This window comes from Aulonocara stuartgranti, assembly GCF_965226115.1.
Source record: "Aulonocara stuartgranti genome assembly, chromosome: 6".
Lineage (NCBI taxonomy): Eukaryota > Metazoa > Chordata > Actinopteri > Cichliformes > Cichlidae > Aulonocara > Aulonocara stuartgranti.
This window is the reverse complement of record NC_138944.1, coordinates 37389337-37407500: the sequence shown is the minus strand read 5'-3', so window position 1 is coordinate 37407500 and position 18164 is coordinate 37389337. Positions and strand designations below refer to the sequence as shown.

The following is an 18164-nucleotide window of genomic DNA, read 5'->3' as shown; positions in this document are numbered from 1 at the left end:
CCCTCTGCAGCTTCTAATCGTCTCAGTGTTTTCAGCTGGTGCTAATTGGCCACACCTAGTCAGGTGTGGATAAAAGCATACCTGAGGCAAGCTTCCCGACAGTGCACTAGTCTTTGCCTTGGTGGCACCAGCCATTTTAGCCAACCTGGTTTTCCATTTTAGGATGAAACCTCTTCTCACCCACACTCTGTTATTCATCTCTGTTTTTATGTTGCGGCTTTTGAGCCGGGTCGTAACACTGAACATAAGTGTAATATTTGCTGTGTAAAGTTTTACAGTTCAGTTACACTCATTCATCACCAAGGACAATTTGAAACGCTTACCTTGTATTATTTGCTCCTGTATGAAATGATTGGTAAAAGTACTACGTTGAAAAAAGATCTTACTGTTTTGTTTGGGTGAGTAAAGCAAATGTTCTCAGAATATATCACAATGATCATATGTTCTGCAACAATGAAAATATGTGCAAATACAATGAACTCATGACATCAGATTTGAAAGAATGACTAGTGGTGTTACAAATGTGAGTTTTGTACTGAGAGATTTGAAAATGCACACTTTAGTTGTGAAAATAGTACCAAACCAATTAAAAGAAACTGTAACAGAAACTGTATTTCCAGGTGGATGGAGCATGATAGCTAATAGCCCTTTTCCACTAGTACCTACTTAGCTCGATGTGACTCAACTCTACTTGGTTTCGATCGTTTTGCATTACAATTATAGCAACACGGCCAAAAGTCCTGTAATGTTGTCGAGTTTAAAAAATATTGGGTTTTGTGAAGGAGATGCTCTCGTGACTCATCGAGTGACCCCACTTACTAGCCAATCGGTGGCATCTAGTCTATTGGCATCACATTTTCTGATTGCTTGGAACCCTAGCCACCCAACAGAAAAGCCTGTCGAGACGATCTGAGTAGGTACTGGTCGAAAAGGCAAATTTAGGGCCAATGATGCTTAATTTTGAAGACTCCAAGAAGTATTCTCTTATTTTTCGGTAGTTGAATTTCATTTTCATTTTATTTTTTAAAATATGTGAGCAATAATTTACTAGAATTTGTGCCTTTGCAGTGCAATTAAGGGGGCACCGTTTTAATTTACCCAGCAGAAACTAATGGTCCACTGGAGGATTTTCAGTGGTACAAGCCTTACATTATGCTGTTAGACTGTTATTGTCGTTGAACCCAAGAAAACGTGGTCGCTAAATTCATCTTTTCAGTGCAGCTGTTATGAGTTGGAATTCAGAACCCAACACATGAGGTTGCTTCTGTGTACTGCCAGGTAGCCCCCCTTTCAGACTTGATCATAAATGTTGTTGACACAGACGCGGACAACTGGAGACACATCAGCCCACTGGCCAATCCTGTTATACATCTTTGAAGTCCGGCGCCTTCAATGGTGGACTGTAATGTAAATCTTCATGGACAAGCCCATGCAGTCAGAAAAAAAAGAGGTGTACTGGTATCTGCACAGACCCTCAAGTCCAGTGTCTGATTATGACATTTATATCACACTGACACAAAAAGACTTGTGGCTGCAGATTTATAGTTGGGGTTGTTGTTTTTTATTGTTTGCTTTTTATTAATATACTGCTGCTTTGCTGTCCTCAGTTATTGCTCTTGTACATTTTGGTCCTGGTTTAAACTCGTCTGTTGATTTTGTTTTAGGTTAGCTGTGATTGAATTCCAGACCTTATTAGAGATAAACATCACATTAAAGGAGCTAATTAAGCCAGGTGCGTTTCCAAGGATGTTGTGTCATCTCAATCATTAAAAGTATAAAAGAGTATGAAGTCCCATTCTGAACCTCTGAAATAACTGTTTTCCTTAATGCCAAAACACGTTTTTTCAAATGGATGTGATAAAGAAGAGTGGGGCTGACTGTGAAAATGCTTGCAAATAACTTATCAATCACAAGTCGTTAGCCAATGAGCATACCACAGATGATCCTTTTAAAGCATCATATGAGCAGAATTTACAAAAGAGATGAATGAAGGACTTAAACACAGTCGAAAAGTGTTTACAGGGGTCAGAGGTCAGGCGAATCATTTTGCTACTTACATCAAACACCCAAGGTCAAGTCATACACCTCACACATCATTTGTAAATGGCCTGTATTTATATAGCGCTTTACTAGTCCCTAAGGACCCCAAAGCGCTTTACATATCCAGTCATCCACCCATTCACACACAGATGATGGCAAGCTACATTGTAGCCACAGCTGCCCTGGGGCGCACTGACAGAGGCGAGGCTGCCGGACACTGGCGCCACCAGGCCCTCTGACCACCACCAGTAGGCAATGGGTGAAGTGTCTTGCCCAAGGACACAACGACCGAGACTGTCCAAGCCGGGGCTCGAACCGGCAAACTTCCGATTACAAGGCAAACTCCCAACTCTTGAGCCACGATCGCCCCTTATCTTGTAGTATATATCTTGGTTAGGATTAAACATAGACATAAGCAACAACTTGGGTAAAAATTGGGTAAAAATACAACTGCTATTATGTCTCCTGGGGTGCTAAGCGGGGCTCACTGAAACAATTACTTATAAATTTGTGAACACTAGGCTATACAGTGTGATTGCTCTGTACATGGATGCAGAAAATCATATTGCTTTTTCATGACTGTTTCATGTTTTGTTGTGAGACTAGGCTGGTGCCAATGGTGTGTTACAGACTAGGATCATATTCAGCTGGCCATGTACAAACCACAGTTCTATTAGAAATGGAGGGATCCATCAAGCTAAGTTTGAATTGTCAGGATCTTGATGTTGATAAGTCTAAACAAACATCAAACTGGCTTAATTGTCATCAAGAGAAGCTGAAAAAAAGCTGAGGTAGAAGTAGAAAATCAACTGAAGTTTGGAAGAACTCCAAGCATGTCCCCTCCTGCCTTTCTCACTGCAACCCAGGGTGGGCTCTTTCTTTTGTTGGTGAAATGAAAACAGAACAATCTGTACAAGATGCTACGGAGCAGGTTTCACGGGTTGTTTCCAGCCAGCCCTCAAGTGCTTCATTTGGCCCAAGATCTGACCATGACCAATATTCCACCCAGAGACTCACGGATACATGAAATAAAGAGTGGCAGCAAAAAATTCTGCTGTTCAGAACAAAGTCATTTCCTGACATGAAAAGAAAACCAGGCAGCTTTTATTGATAAATTACAATCTGTCTAAAACCAACTTTGTGAAAGATTACCGAGTCAACACTAAACTGTACTGCAGATGTAAAAGGCAATTTCAGTTTTCTCTCCTCCCCTCTTCTATTATCACTCTTATGCCTTTCATCATCTCCCATCCTCACCAATTCTTGTCCTTCACATTTTCTCTTCTTTTACTGTCAACTTTAAAAAAAAACTCTTTCTTTCTCGTCCTGCTTTCCTTCTCACTTCTTTTGCTCCTTTCTCCTGTTAACTCTCTTTCTCCTCAGTCACACCAAGGTGAATGAGACTAATATTAAGAGTCAAGCATACATGCACAGGTCTAATGGCACTTCATTAGGGGCACCTTTTCCACTGAGGGGCCGCAGGAAGAATGGTTAGATGAGAGATGTGGAGAGAGAGAACGAGAGAGAAAGAGGGGCAGTGGGAAAAGCTGAGGTGGCAGTCAGTGTAAATGAAAAAGAAAGGACTGGAAAATATGAAATTGACAGTAAAACAGAACAAATACTGAAGGGGAAATGTCACGGTCCTGAGTCTGTGGACTTAGTGTTTTTCTGTTTGTATTAGTTATCTTTGATTTCATGATGTGTTTTGATTTTCTTGGGTTTGATTTCTGTCGCTAGTATTCCTAACCCCTAGGTCCTGGGCATTTCTTGTGTTCTCCTTCTTAGGTCGTGGTTCTGTGTTACTTCTGTTAGTATACAGTCGTCTCTGTCAGTGTGTCTTTTGTTCTGTCACTGTATCCCCTAGTTTAGTCCACGTCTGTTTAGTTTCCTGTTTTACTTTGAAAGTCTGTGTACTATGTCAATGTGTTGAGTTTTGCCTCCCCTTGTCTTGTCACGTCTGATGAGTCCCAGCTGTGCTCTCCTCCTGTTTCACATTCCCTAATCACCTCAGTATGTATTTAAGCCCTGTGTTTTTCCCTGTCAGTTGTTGCGTCCTCCACGTTTGTTGTGTGTATCCATTGTCGTCTACCGTCAGCATCTCCTGTCTAGTTAGTTTAAGTTGTTGTTTATTTATCGCCAAGGGTGACTCTCCAGCAAATAAAGCTGTCGTTTAAGTTAATGTTTTGTCTCCAAGTCCTGCACGTGGGTCCAGCCACTGACAGCCACACAACTCATCGTGACAGGAAAATATTCCACCTGTAAGTAGTTTTATTATTAGTCACAATTAAGCTCTTCACTTCTTTGTAACTAAAGTAAGTAGCTATCCAGGTTAGGTTAGGGTCATTGGAGCTAAATCTGTATCTCTATCTGGATTTATGGTGAGAGGTAAATCTTCATTGAATCAGTGTTAGAGTCCCTCATTAGTGGCAAAACCAGTTGCCACACGTGGTGTGTGAGGTGTGTGAGTCTTGGTTTCCTGCTCTTTGTTCACTGCGTCGGGCACTAACAGTAATCCTGTGCACACTCAATTAGCAGTCTTGCTGGCAGCTACCCGTAATGACACACACATACTTATGAAAGTAGACATTCTGATTAACATTTTCATCAGTGATTTATGCCCAATTTATATAATGATGCCATCCAGGAAAAGAAATGAACAGACCAGGAGTGTGCTTTTTAAATCTGCAGTGCATGACTGGCTGCCGTGCGTGGCAGGAGACTGGCTCGTTCAGTTGTTTACATTTGACTTGTGAGCGCGCGCGCGCGCACACACACACACACACACACACACACATATTTATTTTTCTCTCTCTCCTTTAGACACAAAGACCATCAACTTGAGTCTGACACAGACCTTAACCTGCACTTTCTCACACTCTCTCCCACATACAAGCACACTGACTTAAGGTTTGTTTTAAGATTTCGTGTTTCTAATTGTGTTTTGGATTCATTAGCAGTGACACAAGGAGACACTTTAAAGAGTGTAGACCATTTTTGTTTGGCTGATTAAACCAGCAGAAATGTGCATTATCTCTAATTAAGAAATGCCAGTCCTGGAACAAACGCTTTTCAGTGTTACAGACAAACTAGACACAAACTCAGTGAGGTCACACCTTGATGTTGCCAAAGAATATAATGTGTTTTATATTACGATACATTTTCTGTCATGACTCGTGAAAATAGTAAGTTCGGTCACATGAACATCAGTTTCACGCCAACAACTAAAAGGTGGAGTGATGTCCACACTGTAAATATCCACAAGGAACATAACGAGAAATACTCAAGGTAGTTGGTGTGGTGGCTTATTAGATTACTGGACCGTTGATTTTCATAAACTCACCACATTCTGTCCAGTCAAACAAGTTAGCCATCCTTTCAATTTAGTTTTTTTTTTGTTTGTTTTGTTTTGTTTTTTTTAACCCTTGTGTGGTGTTCATATTTGTTACTCAGCCAGTGTTCATGGGTCTGGTGGACCCGCTAGAGTTTTGGCTTTCCAAATTAACACTATCAAACAATTTTATGTTAAATTACTCAACAGATGTTTGCTTAATCCCAATTACAAGCCAAATGAACAGCAAACATGGTTAATTTTTTCCCTTTACCTTTGTTAGATCACATTTATGAATCAATGTGCTTCTCGTGTTTTGGTTTTTTTTTTTTTTGTTTTTGTTTTTTTTTTATAAAATGTTATAAAAAAAATAAATCAGTTATAATCAAGTGGAGTGAGTGGAAAGACACAACACATTTACACGTGAAACATATTGCTTCACAACTAAATGGGATCAGCTGCACATCAATGGTGACATTAGGCCCAGGGTTGTAAAACAGGGGGAGGCGGTGCACACACTTATCCCACACTGTCCAAGCAGATAGCTTGTCTCTCTGCCGTCGAGCTGGTCTGTCATCTCGGTTATCAAAACGGATAATCCTGGAAATTTTGTGGAAGTTTTCCAGAGACATTGATGCACGGAAAGGTTTCTGCATCCCACAGGGATTCTGTGGATTCCCCTTTGGACCTGAAAACTCCTGCAAGGATAAGAACCCCAAAGTAGGCCTTTGGGGTTCTTAGATGAATTTGGTCCATCTCCTTCCACCTCTCTCCAAAAACACACCTTCCTTCTAGATTACTGCAATCCAGAATAATTTTCTGGATGGAATCTGGGATGAAAAGCTCAAATGAAGACTTGATGTCCTGCACATGAGTAACTGTCAGCCGTGTTGGCCCTGGCTGATCACAGTAACAGCTCTGCAGGGTGGCTCATTTCTTGGGCAAGAAGACCATTCAATTTCACCAGTTATTGACATCCATATTTCTTCACTTGCTGTCTGGTGGGCTTGTTCTGGTCCGGGAGCTGGCTGCAGATGGGGTACTCGTCTTTGTTTTGTTACTAAATGGTGCTCAACCTCATCCTCTTCTTCAAAGTCACTGTCAGACTCTGAATTTTCAGAAATGTGAAATATTCTGAACCCTCTTTGTCAACATCATCATCCGAAGCCCCTCTCTCTTCCAAAATCAATTGGATGGCCCTCGCAGCAGATAATCTTTTGCCATCTTGATCAGTTGTGATAAAGAACCACACTGGCAAAGTCTTATTTATAGTATTATGCCCCTAATTTGCAGGTGGGACACGGTATGAGAAAATAAAATTGGGATCCCTCAAGAAAGAGGGTAAAATGTGCAGGAATGTAAGAGCAGACAGTGTTGATTGTTGAATTTTCAACAATGTTGCAACTTTGTGCGCGAGCAGGAGGGGAAGGAAACACTATCAGCAGCACCAGAAAGGAGGAAGACAGAGTGTGGGAACACAGGACCTACACTTTCAACACTTTTATTAGACCTGGGTCCAGTGGACCCGAACACCTTGTATGTAATGTAAATGCGTGGGGGGAGGTACAGTATGAGGTCATTGAAAATTAGTTCGGATTTATGTTCTTCACAGAAAATAAGCCAAAGCCAATGAATTTCAGGTTGAAAAAATAATTCATTGTTTAATTGTTCTTTTGAAAAAAACTGAAAACGGGTCTCACAGACCCGAACACCATACAAGGGTTAAACTGATCATTTGACACATTATTTAATATTGCATCATGTATTAAGGTATAAGCGGACATTTTAAGTGCATTAATTGCTACATTTAAGTAAATTTCCTAATAGGGAGCAACAGTTTTGACTTTTCAGTGCCATGAAATATTTAATGGACCATCCTGACCTTTATAAGTAATCATGCTGTTTCTCAATTTCTGTTTTTACTTCAGTTGTGTTCTCCATAAAATCACACACAATTCCTTTTAAAGACTTCACAGAGACACTTTTTACAGTGAAATTAGTAAAGAAAGAATTTTTAGACACCTTTAAAAATGAACAGCAATACAAATTATCTTCTTAGTGAGATTTGTTAATTACAGTTGAACTCAAGCACAACAGACTTTTTTTCATATCAGAAGAAACATGAAAACATTTTTTTTTTTTTTTTTTTTATTAAACTTGTGTGGTAGCTTATTGGCTTTAATGTACATGCACCGATTCTGCTTATATGTAGCCCCCAGAGATCAGTTTTGAGCCAGGAATCACACTGACTAACTGTACCTAACTGACTGTTTATTTATTTTTGTCAGACAGCTATTTTTATCATGCTGCCCTTCTTATAAGTTGATCCACTTCACTCTAAGCCCTGGTTATGAAAGCAAGAGCAGGAAAAACACAAGTTTTGTTTTTATGATTTATGACGATAATTTAATCTGGATTAAACACAAACTAAACGGATCAGCACCAGAAAACTCCAAAAACAATCTGTAAGTGTTCAGTAAAGTCCTTCACAAAAACCTCATAAGTGCAGTGTTTTGTCTAGTACCAGCGCACACGTTCCTGTACTCATCGGCATTTCTTCACAGATTTTCCTCTCTATGGCTTTCACACACACTTTCCTCTTCTCAAATAACCATGCTCATCAGGGCCCAAAGGGGCATCCATTTTTCAGTGTTGCCATGACAATCCCAGTGAGGAGGGGTGTTTAGTTTGACTGGTGCAGTCACGTTGATAAATGACCCTCTTATTGCTGGCTGTCGCCCAGGGATTACTGTATACACTCTCTCCCTCTTTTGCTCCCTCACACACACACAATCACGCCGACTCTCTTTCCCCCAGTGGCTAGCTGTCCAGCTGATACACACACTCAGATCACTTTACATGCTAATTGGCCGACAAGACCTTTAACAAATAGCTGTCTAATGAGTCGTTCCTCTCCACTGCAGGGCAGGGTCTTCCTGAGTCTACATAACCACGTGATGGGAAGAATGCGGAATAAAGATGCAACTCAGGGGTCAAAAGGTCACATTGGCTATGTATAGAAAGCCTGATTGATTGAAATAAGAGCATGATACCCATTTCAGACAGTGGCACAGGTTAAACCAACAACCCTATTGATCAGATTGCATTAGTGAAGCTGAGTCAGAAGCTGTCCAGGTTATCCCACCTCCAGTAGGAGAGAAAACAATTGGGTTCCTTCCAAAGAAAATAGATGTAAAATGTTGAGTCTGGAAGTCAAAGACTGAAAAACTAAACATCAAAGTGTCTTTGTTTTACTCTGGTTATAGATCCCACCATGAGTATCTATCAGTTTCTGTCCAACACACAATCTCTATGGAAAGTAAAAAACAGTGTGTTCCATATATTATCCAGAGCACCAGTGTCATTTACACATTTATGCATATAAGTATATAAATCACAACAACAGTTGCCTCAACATGCTTTACATTTGAAGATAAAAACTCTACAGCTGCATTCATTTCCACATTACCAAGCTGGAGGCAGAATTTATATTATTACCCATTTCTGCTCATCTAAATGAACCTGTGCCGGCATTCATGGCAATAAAATTATGTGAAAATTTTCAGTTTCACCACTGTGTCAGTTACTCTCACCCTGCAGAGCACCATCTAATATCTCACCATCTCACATAAATAGAAAAATGGGCAAGTGTGTCTACAGGCTCACAGTTTTTTCCAGGCCATTTCTCTTTGACCGAGAGCCCAAGCCCCCATTCCCGATCATAAAGCTATTAGCCTTAGAGAGGAAAACATCCTCCACGCTACAGTAAACCAGAGAGGACCAAGGATAATGTATCTCTCTGCTGGCACCCCTGAAAGTCATCAATTATTCATACACAGGCACTCAACAACCTGAAATAAACACATACACTCACCATATACAAACACATACATGTTCACCAGGCACTGAGACAACCAGTCAATTCATACCTTCAGAGGCGGAGAGAAACAGATTAAGTACCTCCTAATTTATTTGTCCTCACTGCGGCGGAGTTTGTGTTTGCTGATACTGGAGCATTGCTTTGCATCCATGGGTCCACTGTTGAGGTGCATTGTGCTTATTTGCACCAATAATTGCCAAAAAAGGCAGACCACAAACCTGATGTCAGAAATTAATATTTGACTGTACCATAGAGTCATAGCAGAGGCAGTCCATCAAAGGCAAAAACAGGGCTCATTGGTAAAGGTGATAATTTGCACCATGTAGCATTCACACACCGAGACACCGAGCACAAGACGGCATTAGCAAAGATATGCAGCAATATTTTACCAGCAGTCATCATCTACTGCATTAGAAGATAAACCCTACCATGGTGTTTCACAGGCTGTTGTAAAACAGACACTTCTAGACATTTTTATAAACCTAAGAAACCAACAACGAAACCACAATCACTCGAGGAAGGTTTGTACAGCATGTAAGTATGTAAGGGTCGTTATAATTTGGTTTCATCAAAATCAGATCAGTAGGTCAGCCCTGACACTCTATTAAAGCTAAAAATACATACTTTTAATTACAGAGGCCTAAACGATAGATTTGGTCTGAAAATACAGTGCAGATTATGACTTGCAAGCGAGGAGCATAGGACAAATTTTCAGATTTATCAAATTTCTTCCTGTGCTTATTTTTCAGGTGCCTCGATATTGAGCAAATCTGTAAATTTTAATGTGATGTGGGCCAGCACATCATTACCACTGCCTACCATTTGTGCACTGACTGCATTAGACTGAGGTATGTGTGCAGCGCTCAGGAGAACTCTTTATCACTGCTTTCCTTCCACAGTGCATTTGCCCTACTGAAAAGAAACCCACTAAAAAATTAAGACACGATATTATAGTAAATAAAAAGAGAAACAGAAGAAAATGGATTAAAAACAAGTCCCGGGGAAGCGAAGAAGTTTTTTGAAGTTTTACGATACATCCTTTTTGAAAAGATGTAGATTTTTTTTTTAAAAAAAAGTTAAACATATAACTGGAAACATGAGATGTGGAGAAATTATGCTGCTGAGCAGCAACTGAATCCTGAAACTCAAGTGGATCAATCATGTGTGCATGTTTTCTGAGGTTAAACAGGCAACAGATGAAGAGAGACACCACAACAGAATATACACTGACACAAACAAGAAATAATATGCAACGCGTACTGTGAAATGCCTCAAAAGAGTGGGCTATACTGATAATTAAATCATCCACTGTAGACCCTGTTCACTCTGAAACTCCATCCTTGTTTTCTCATTTTTGCCCTTTAACAATTATACACGTGAGATCATATTCCTGCAGATACTGATATGTTGACCTATAAAGCAAACCTTTACCCAAACTCATAATTAACATAGATTTAAATAGCTCCTTGTTTATTTAAGTGAAGAGCAGCTATATGCCGTCACTTTGAAGGATTCCCCTCATCCTACTATGTGTCTATACACATTTGGTCCTCGGAGATGCAGTAGAATATAAATGCATATGTACTCACAGCCTCTCAGTGCCTCTGGGGATGTTTTTGGGCACAGTGTGGATCCCCAGGCCATGGCAGTCCACCGTGTTGCTCAGGCAGCTGCAGGGAGTGGGGCACGCCTCTGCACCTCCGTGACCTGCCAACAGCACCGTAACACTCCACGCCAACACCACCTGCATCCAAGATTGAGGAGCCCGGCCTGTGTCCACTGCAATCATCCCACAGCCTCCTGACCCAGCTCCATCCCCTCTTTTTCCAGCAGGCATTCTGCTCTCCTGCGGAGCTCCCCAACACTGCAGAAACCAGCCAACAGATCCTACCCTCTTCCTTCTGCCCGGGATGACTGACCAGTACTACCTCCTTAAAGAAGTGAGAACCAGCAGGAGAGTGTTTAAAGGGGCTGAGACAGCAGCATAGCCAAGTGAAGTTCAGCTCAAACTGAACGACTGCCACTTGATCCTGGAGTGGCCTTTCAGGGAAATAAAGGAGGAGGGAAAAAATACGAGTATGTCCTCTTCTTCTACTTGTCACCAGCTTTAGAGCTCCCTCCAATTGGCTTCTCTTCTTCTACTCTCTCTCTCTCTCTCTCTCTCTCTCTCTCTCTCTCTCTCTCTCTCTCTCTCTCTCTCATGCAGCTGTACAGTGTGCTCGCCTCTCCCCTCTACTTTTCATTGAGTCATTGTGCACTGAACAGTGAGCCACTAGGAAAAAAAAAAGAAAAAGAAAGGGGGTGTGGAGGGGGGACTCCCTCACTCCCTCTATCTCACACACACAGAGTAATCATCCATCAAAAGCTTTTACAAATAACAGCAGCAAGACTCCTCCTATGCCCCCCCCCCCCCCCCCCCCCCCCCCCAACTCCACACATACACGCATACGCACACACCAGTACCCAGAGTGACCTCACATCTATTCAGTGGCAGCAGTAGCGGGAGCCGCCACCATCACTGAAGGTGACAGCAGCCTTTCTCTCTCTCTTGCCCTCTCCTTCTTTTTGTCTATCTCGCTCGCCCACATGCGGTCTCCTCCCTTGGGGGAAAAAAAAGAGCCCGAGGCTGCATGAACATGATGAGAAAGGAGAGAGGAAGAGTAAATTGTGATCACCACGAAGCACGAGAAAATATAACCGAAAAGGAGAAACTATTTGTGGAGAGGAAGAACAATAGATGTGACATAAAAGGAGAGGTTGGAAGTTGTACTGCGGATTAATTGGGATATTTTATTTTATTTATTTTGGCCACGGCTCAGTGCCAAGACTGCACACTGAGCTGCAGGAACTTGGGTTGGTTGGGGAAAGTGGGGGGGGGGGGTGAGACTGGCATAACTGGAATGCCATAAGCTGCCAGAGCTTACTCAGAAGTCTATTATGAATTCACTGGCAAGGCTTTGAAATTCAAATGGAGCCTGGCAGAGTTTTTTTCCCCAGTCTCCACAGAAACCCTGGCTTCAGCTTTTTGTGATCACCATACTACCAAGGAAAAAAGGAGCGGGGGAAAAAAAGCTATCAGGGATACCGTGAAGAAAAACCACTTACAGCTGGAAATCTACAGTAAAACCAGTGACAAGGTGTTAAATCCACAAGGAAACAGTGTTTGCTCATTTATTGATTTGTTCTTCTAAGTTATGAATTATTTAGGTCTTCAGTTTAACAGTAAAATAAACCCCAGATTTCTACAGCAAAAAATAAATAAAAAATGTTAAAAAGGAGAAGAAGAAGTTGTTGTTAAATGTAATATTCTGCCAATCAGCTGTATTATAAGTTAGTCTTAAATGGTTTTCAGGCACAGCATTATTGGTGCATTATAAGAAGAAAAAATCTGTTCTTTGGCTTGTATCCCTTCTTAAATGTATTCCTGATTCACACTGTTTTATACAACAGTTTTGTGGAGTGTAGTCAGAGCTTCTCTCAGAGATAGATCTGGTTTGTTATTACTTTTCAGTGTGACTGCTAACACCCGGAGGGCACAGTTTACCCAGCTTTTTATTTACCACTATACATGAGTGATTATTGCTCGTGGCCTCACTTTGTCTTCTCCTGGCAGACTCGGAGTGACGGGTTAATTTAACCCGCTGCACTTCAGAAGTGATGGAAAACAAATTGGCCACAGGCAGAGGCCGGCTGCTTCCTTTGTGCAACTGAATTGAATGACTCATTTGGCCATATTCGGTAACAAAGAGAGGGAGACAAGATGTTGACATCTCGAGGGGGTGGTCCCCCTTATTTCTAGGGTCATAATAGCTGTCTGAGGCAGGGGTGGGTGTCGAGGCAGGGAGGGAGCTTTTACTGCAGACGCGTCTGAATTGATTTCTGGAAGTAAAGAGCAGATGCTTTTGTCTCAAAGGCATCAATTCCCAAAAGCGCTAGTGTTTTTCCCTACATGTAATGCAATTTGTCAATAAAAGTTTTAATCCTGAAAACAAGGGAAGACTTAAATGTTGAAGAAATTAGTTTGCCCATTAAATTGTTTGGTAAATCTGATAAATTAGAGAACACATACTGCACAAACATTGGAAATCTAAATCAATGTATGAATATGTGGTGGTATAAATGATGCAGTCCCCAAAACATTCACATAAAACTCACAGGTGAAGCAACATCAGCTATTTCATTACAACGTGATGTTCAGGTGGGTCAACAAAACTGCTCAGAAATGACAGGAAACAAAGGCAAATTTCCCCGAATCTATGTCTTGATGCATGCTCAGTCATCCAGCGAAGCAAATCCCAAAAGGTTGATTCTGCTCATCTGGACGTAGCGTTTTCAGTGGGAGAAACATTTCATCACTCATCCAAGTGACTTCTTCAGTCTCACGTAAATGGTTGGGAAAACCATTTACGTGAAAAGGGAAAGACCATCTCTGAAGCGAGGAAGTGGCCTAAGGGTGCATCTTTTGCCATCTTACAATGCTGTGATTGCAGCCATTCCCCAACTTTCTGTGAATGGTACTCATGGCCATGGAGCAATGGTCTTTGATCAGTGGTTGTTGATCAATGGTCATGACAATTTGCATATTAATGATCAAGGAACTGACCTCACAGCCCATTGTTCATTTAGTGGTCTAGCTTCAGTCATTTTGCAAATATACTGTTTATAAGATTGGGGAAACCTGCAGTCAGCTGAGACTAAAGAAGTCACCTGGATGAGTGACGAAACGTTTCTCCCACTGAAACCGTCCAGATGACCAGAATCTAGTTCGACTGAGCCAAAAGATACACTGCCAAAGTCCTGGTGTCAGGAAACAGGACAGGACCCCCAGCAGTCCCATATCCAAACTGTGTGGACTGCACATCAGGGACATGAACAACATAGGCAGGCGGTCGTGATATTCTGACTCATCTGTGTGCAGGACTAAAGGAGCACACTGCGCAGTTAATGAAATACATGCAAACAGGAAATCCTTCTACTATAAAACTGCATTAAAACATCTTTTGAAGATGGCACTGAGAATTTTGTATTTCAATTTGTCGTAATCTTCAATCACAAATCTGTATTTGTAATTAATAGAATAATTACTGCAGGTATAAGCTTGGTTAGTTTTCCATACTAACATTTTGTTTAGTTCATCTTATGTTAAAGGGCAATCTCATGGGAAATATGGGCTTACGTTTACTTCTTGATAACAACAACTGATTACCGAGTACGCTGAGGGCAGGAAGTGAAATATACTAGGTAATACTGCCATGAAAAAACTGTTCATGGCAACAGTGAACAATATGTAACAAGCTAAAGTGTATTTGTATGTAGAAAAAAACTTAACTGGCTCATGAGTCCTTCCAAGACACAAGAAGCTATTATAATGTCATTAATCTGAAAACATAATTGGAGACAGACATCTGCATTATTCAACAGCACCCTTCAGTGGGTAAATACTGTCACTGCATTTAAGGGTGCTGTGTGTTTGCTGCTGGGCAACGAAGGCTTCAATTTCAGATTCATTCCAGCCTGAAACTGAAACACTAATTGAAACATTAACTCAGACAAGTTTTCTGTAGAAAACAGAGGTTTTAATGCAAAGTGGATAATCCACCAAGGAACCCACTGTACACGCTGAGCTTATTTTACACTAAAATACAAAAACAATCAGGTTACCACAGTTTACACCACATGATACAACAATAGTCATGGATTAGTTAGCGCTTGGACAACTGAGAAAACTTAACCCAATAATGAATTCAGTAGGAAAAGGTAACCTGTTACCATGTGTGTGTGTGTGTGTTTGCCCCCACCCCATTACAAAGGAATAAGGTGCACACGAACTTCTGGAGTAAAAACTAAAGCTCCACCCACTTTAGTAAAACCTGGATTTATCAGTGTTCCAGCTTTCTCACAGCACACAAAGAACTCATCAGTGACCATGCACCGCAAGCAAGCAGTCAACTAAATGTTTCACATGTATTATCTTTTTTTTTCTTTTTTTTCTTTCTTCTTCTCTTTTTTTTTTCTTGTCTTTTTTTTTTCATACATTCTTCTTTCACACACATATACTTTCACTCTCACATAGTTTTATTTTAATTTTTATATTTAGATATTTTTATTCTCATGTTTACACATATTTAACACACACATTGCAATATTGTGCTCTCTTATACATGTATTTTAATGTACATATTTACAAATTTTCACTCTAACATACATGCATTTTTTTATGCATTCCTACATTTTGCTCTCATTTACATGCAAAACATTCAATATGCATTTAATCTCACAAATAATATATGTATGTAAGAAGAGAATGCATACATGTCTGAAGAAAATATATGTATGCAAGAGAATAATGTATGTGAATGAAAGAGTATAGTGGAAACGGAAGGCTGGGTGTCTGTACTGCTGTGATTGCTGCGAAGCACACGCGGGTCACTTTCAAGTGTCTGACAGATGGAGGGGGGACTATTCTGAGCGCACGTAAAAAAAATTTGAGCGCAAGTAAAAAAAAAGTTTGCAGGTGCAAGTGTTGCATTTTGAGGAGAAATTTATTTTGAGCGAAGAAAAGCTGAATTTGAGTGAACAAAATTCATTGCTGCGTGCAAAAAATGTATTTCAGTGTTTGCTATTATCCATACACACACACAATAGCAGCCCCTCTCGCTCAGTTTTTGTATTTTTTTTTTTTTTTTTTGGCCTGTCCCGTTTGGCTCTTTTGCCCTCAGAATTGTTGTCTAAAGGCAAAGAAAGATGCCCAACGGATTTACTTTACCAAACTGACCATCCCAGCCTTGCCGTAATGGTCCATTTGATTCACCTTTTATTGTTTATTTTATTTTCACTTACTGAATACGGGACAGACTTGACTGGGGGAAAGAAGGGGAGAAAGAAAGAGGGAAAGAGAAACAGCTGAGAAGAGGGACGGGGGAGAAGGGCAAAAGACAAAAACCAACAGAACGGGCAGAGAAAAAAAGTGCATATATCAATCACCTGGGTCACCTGCTGAGAAAGAAAAAAGAAAGCAAGCAGAAGAGAACATGAGTAATAGAATAAACAACATCACAATGATATATGGGAATATGACAGTAAATACTAAATGTTAAACATTATTGTGCAGCACATAAGATCAACAGAACACAGTGTGCTTTGAGGTAGGAGCCAAAAAGGGTGTAGTTTGTGGGTGTGATCACCCGTGTGTACACCTGTGAGCATGGACGCGCTTGTTTTTTGTTTTTTAAAAGGTTCCTTCATGTAATAATCTGCTAGAGGGTGTGGGGGGGGGGCACAGCCCCGTCCTCCAGGGCATGAAGCAGGTGTGGAGGAGATCAAAACTCCAGACATCCAGAGGCCCCCAGAACACAAGAGACCAAGGAAGACCAACAGAGGGGCAGCTGCGCCACTGTCCCGGAAAGAGCTGAGGAGAGTCCCAGATGAGGGCTCATTCAGCAGCCGCGGAGCAGAAGCCAGGGGGAGTTGCAGTGACGCGCCCATGAGCTCCGCCGGCAGCCTGCTGCGCCTGAGTGACCGAGCCCCAGGCCAAGAGGCCGGGGGCACCCCACCTCCGAAGTGGCCCGAGCGAGCCCCAGGCTCCAGGCCCCGATAAGCGGCCGCCAAGGAGTGAGCCGGTGTGTACCTGGACGCCCATCCCCGGACACAAAGAACCACCAACGCACCGATGTCTGAGGGAGTCCGCCACTGCCAGGGGAAGTGGTGGTAGGGGGAGATAGGCCTCCAAACCTTGGAGGGCCTGAGATGTCCCCAGAGAGGTGGCGCCTGACACCCAACCTGACATATAGACACAGACATACAGGCACACACAGATACAAACATCCATTCCCACCCTCATGCTCTCATATGCACTTACTCCACACTCAACCAACGTGGAGACAGACATAAAGAGACGTTGTACACACGATCACACTCCCTAAGCGTACTCTACAAACCGGGTCTAGGTGCCCCCGCCCCTGGAGGGGGGAACTGCACCCAGACCCAGGTGGTGTTTCCCTTTTCCCTGCGGTGGGGGGAGGCAGACCGCCCCAACTCCGCAGCAGCAGGAAGGCTCCACACTCCAGACCGCAGTCGGACGGCCAACTCCTCCTCCTAGCCCCCCTGCTCCAGCAGGTCGCAGAGAATGGGGGTGAGAGAAGACTCCAAACCTCCCTCCACCCGCTCATTGTAGTGTTGATGCATGTGTGTTTTAAGGTGCATTTAAAACCCAGGAGGGCTTGGAGCTACCTGCCAGAGAGCAGCAGGTAAGCGCATGGTCCCTCCTGCTAGCCCTCAATGTCTATGTGTATTTAAAATTGAGAGGTGGGCAACGATGCCAGGGGTGGGGTGTACACCCTGATGGTACTTTGGACTCCGTGTATCGTGCCCACCCCCAAGATCCTATATGTATGTGTAATGAGAGTGTGAGTAATGTAAATGTCTAAGTTGTGGGATAAAATTGAGGCAGAGGCAGCCAGAAGGGGACAGAGGGGGGGGGGGTAGCCTCCTCTGCACCCTGGTGACATACCCCTACTCCAAGGCCCTGCATGTGTGGGTGGTTGTGGTGGAGCGGGAAGAGGGAGGCAGCTGGAGATGGGGAGGGAAGGAAGGGAGGGGCAAGTGACCCCTCCCTGGGGCCAGCTCCCCCGCTGACCCCAGTAGGCACCCCCACACTCCGCGACCCGCCAGGGAAAGGGGGCCCAGGCCCATCCAGACCGGGGCCCAGTGCAGCAGCGCCGCCCGGCCCCACAGAGCCCGGGACAGTCCACCCAACCCCACCACAGAGAAAACTGCACCTACCCCACCATCCACTCATCTTCCAGACTACATAAGACAATAAACACCCAGGCTGAGATCTTCCTCCACCTCTCCTGTATCTCCCCCTCCTGCAGAGGGAGCTCCTGAGGAGAGGAAAGCTCCTGCAAGATGTGACAA

The 18164-nt window shown here is 42.5% G+C and overlaps 1 protein-coding gene across 3 annotated transcripts in view; it reads right to left on the bottom strand.

Moving 5' to 3' along the window:
• LOC309708548 (slit homolog 1 protein-like) overlaps positions 1-11278 on the bottom strand; it is an 80285-nt gene extending 69007 nt beyond the window's left edge. For all 3 annotated transcript variants that reach the window (XM_082536668.1, XM_082536670.1, XM_082536669.1), the window contains exon 1: positions 10838-11278. In XM_082536668.1, the coding sequence (XP_082392794.1) occupies positions 10838-11085 (248 nt within the window). In that variant the 5' untranslated portion in view covers positions 11086-11278. The remainder of the gene's footprint in view (positions 1-10837) is intronic.
• Between the last annotated feature and the right edge of the window lie 6886 nt (positions 11279-18164).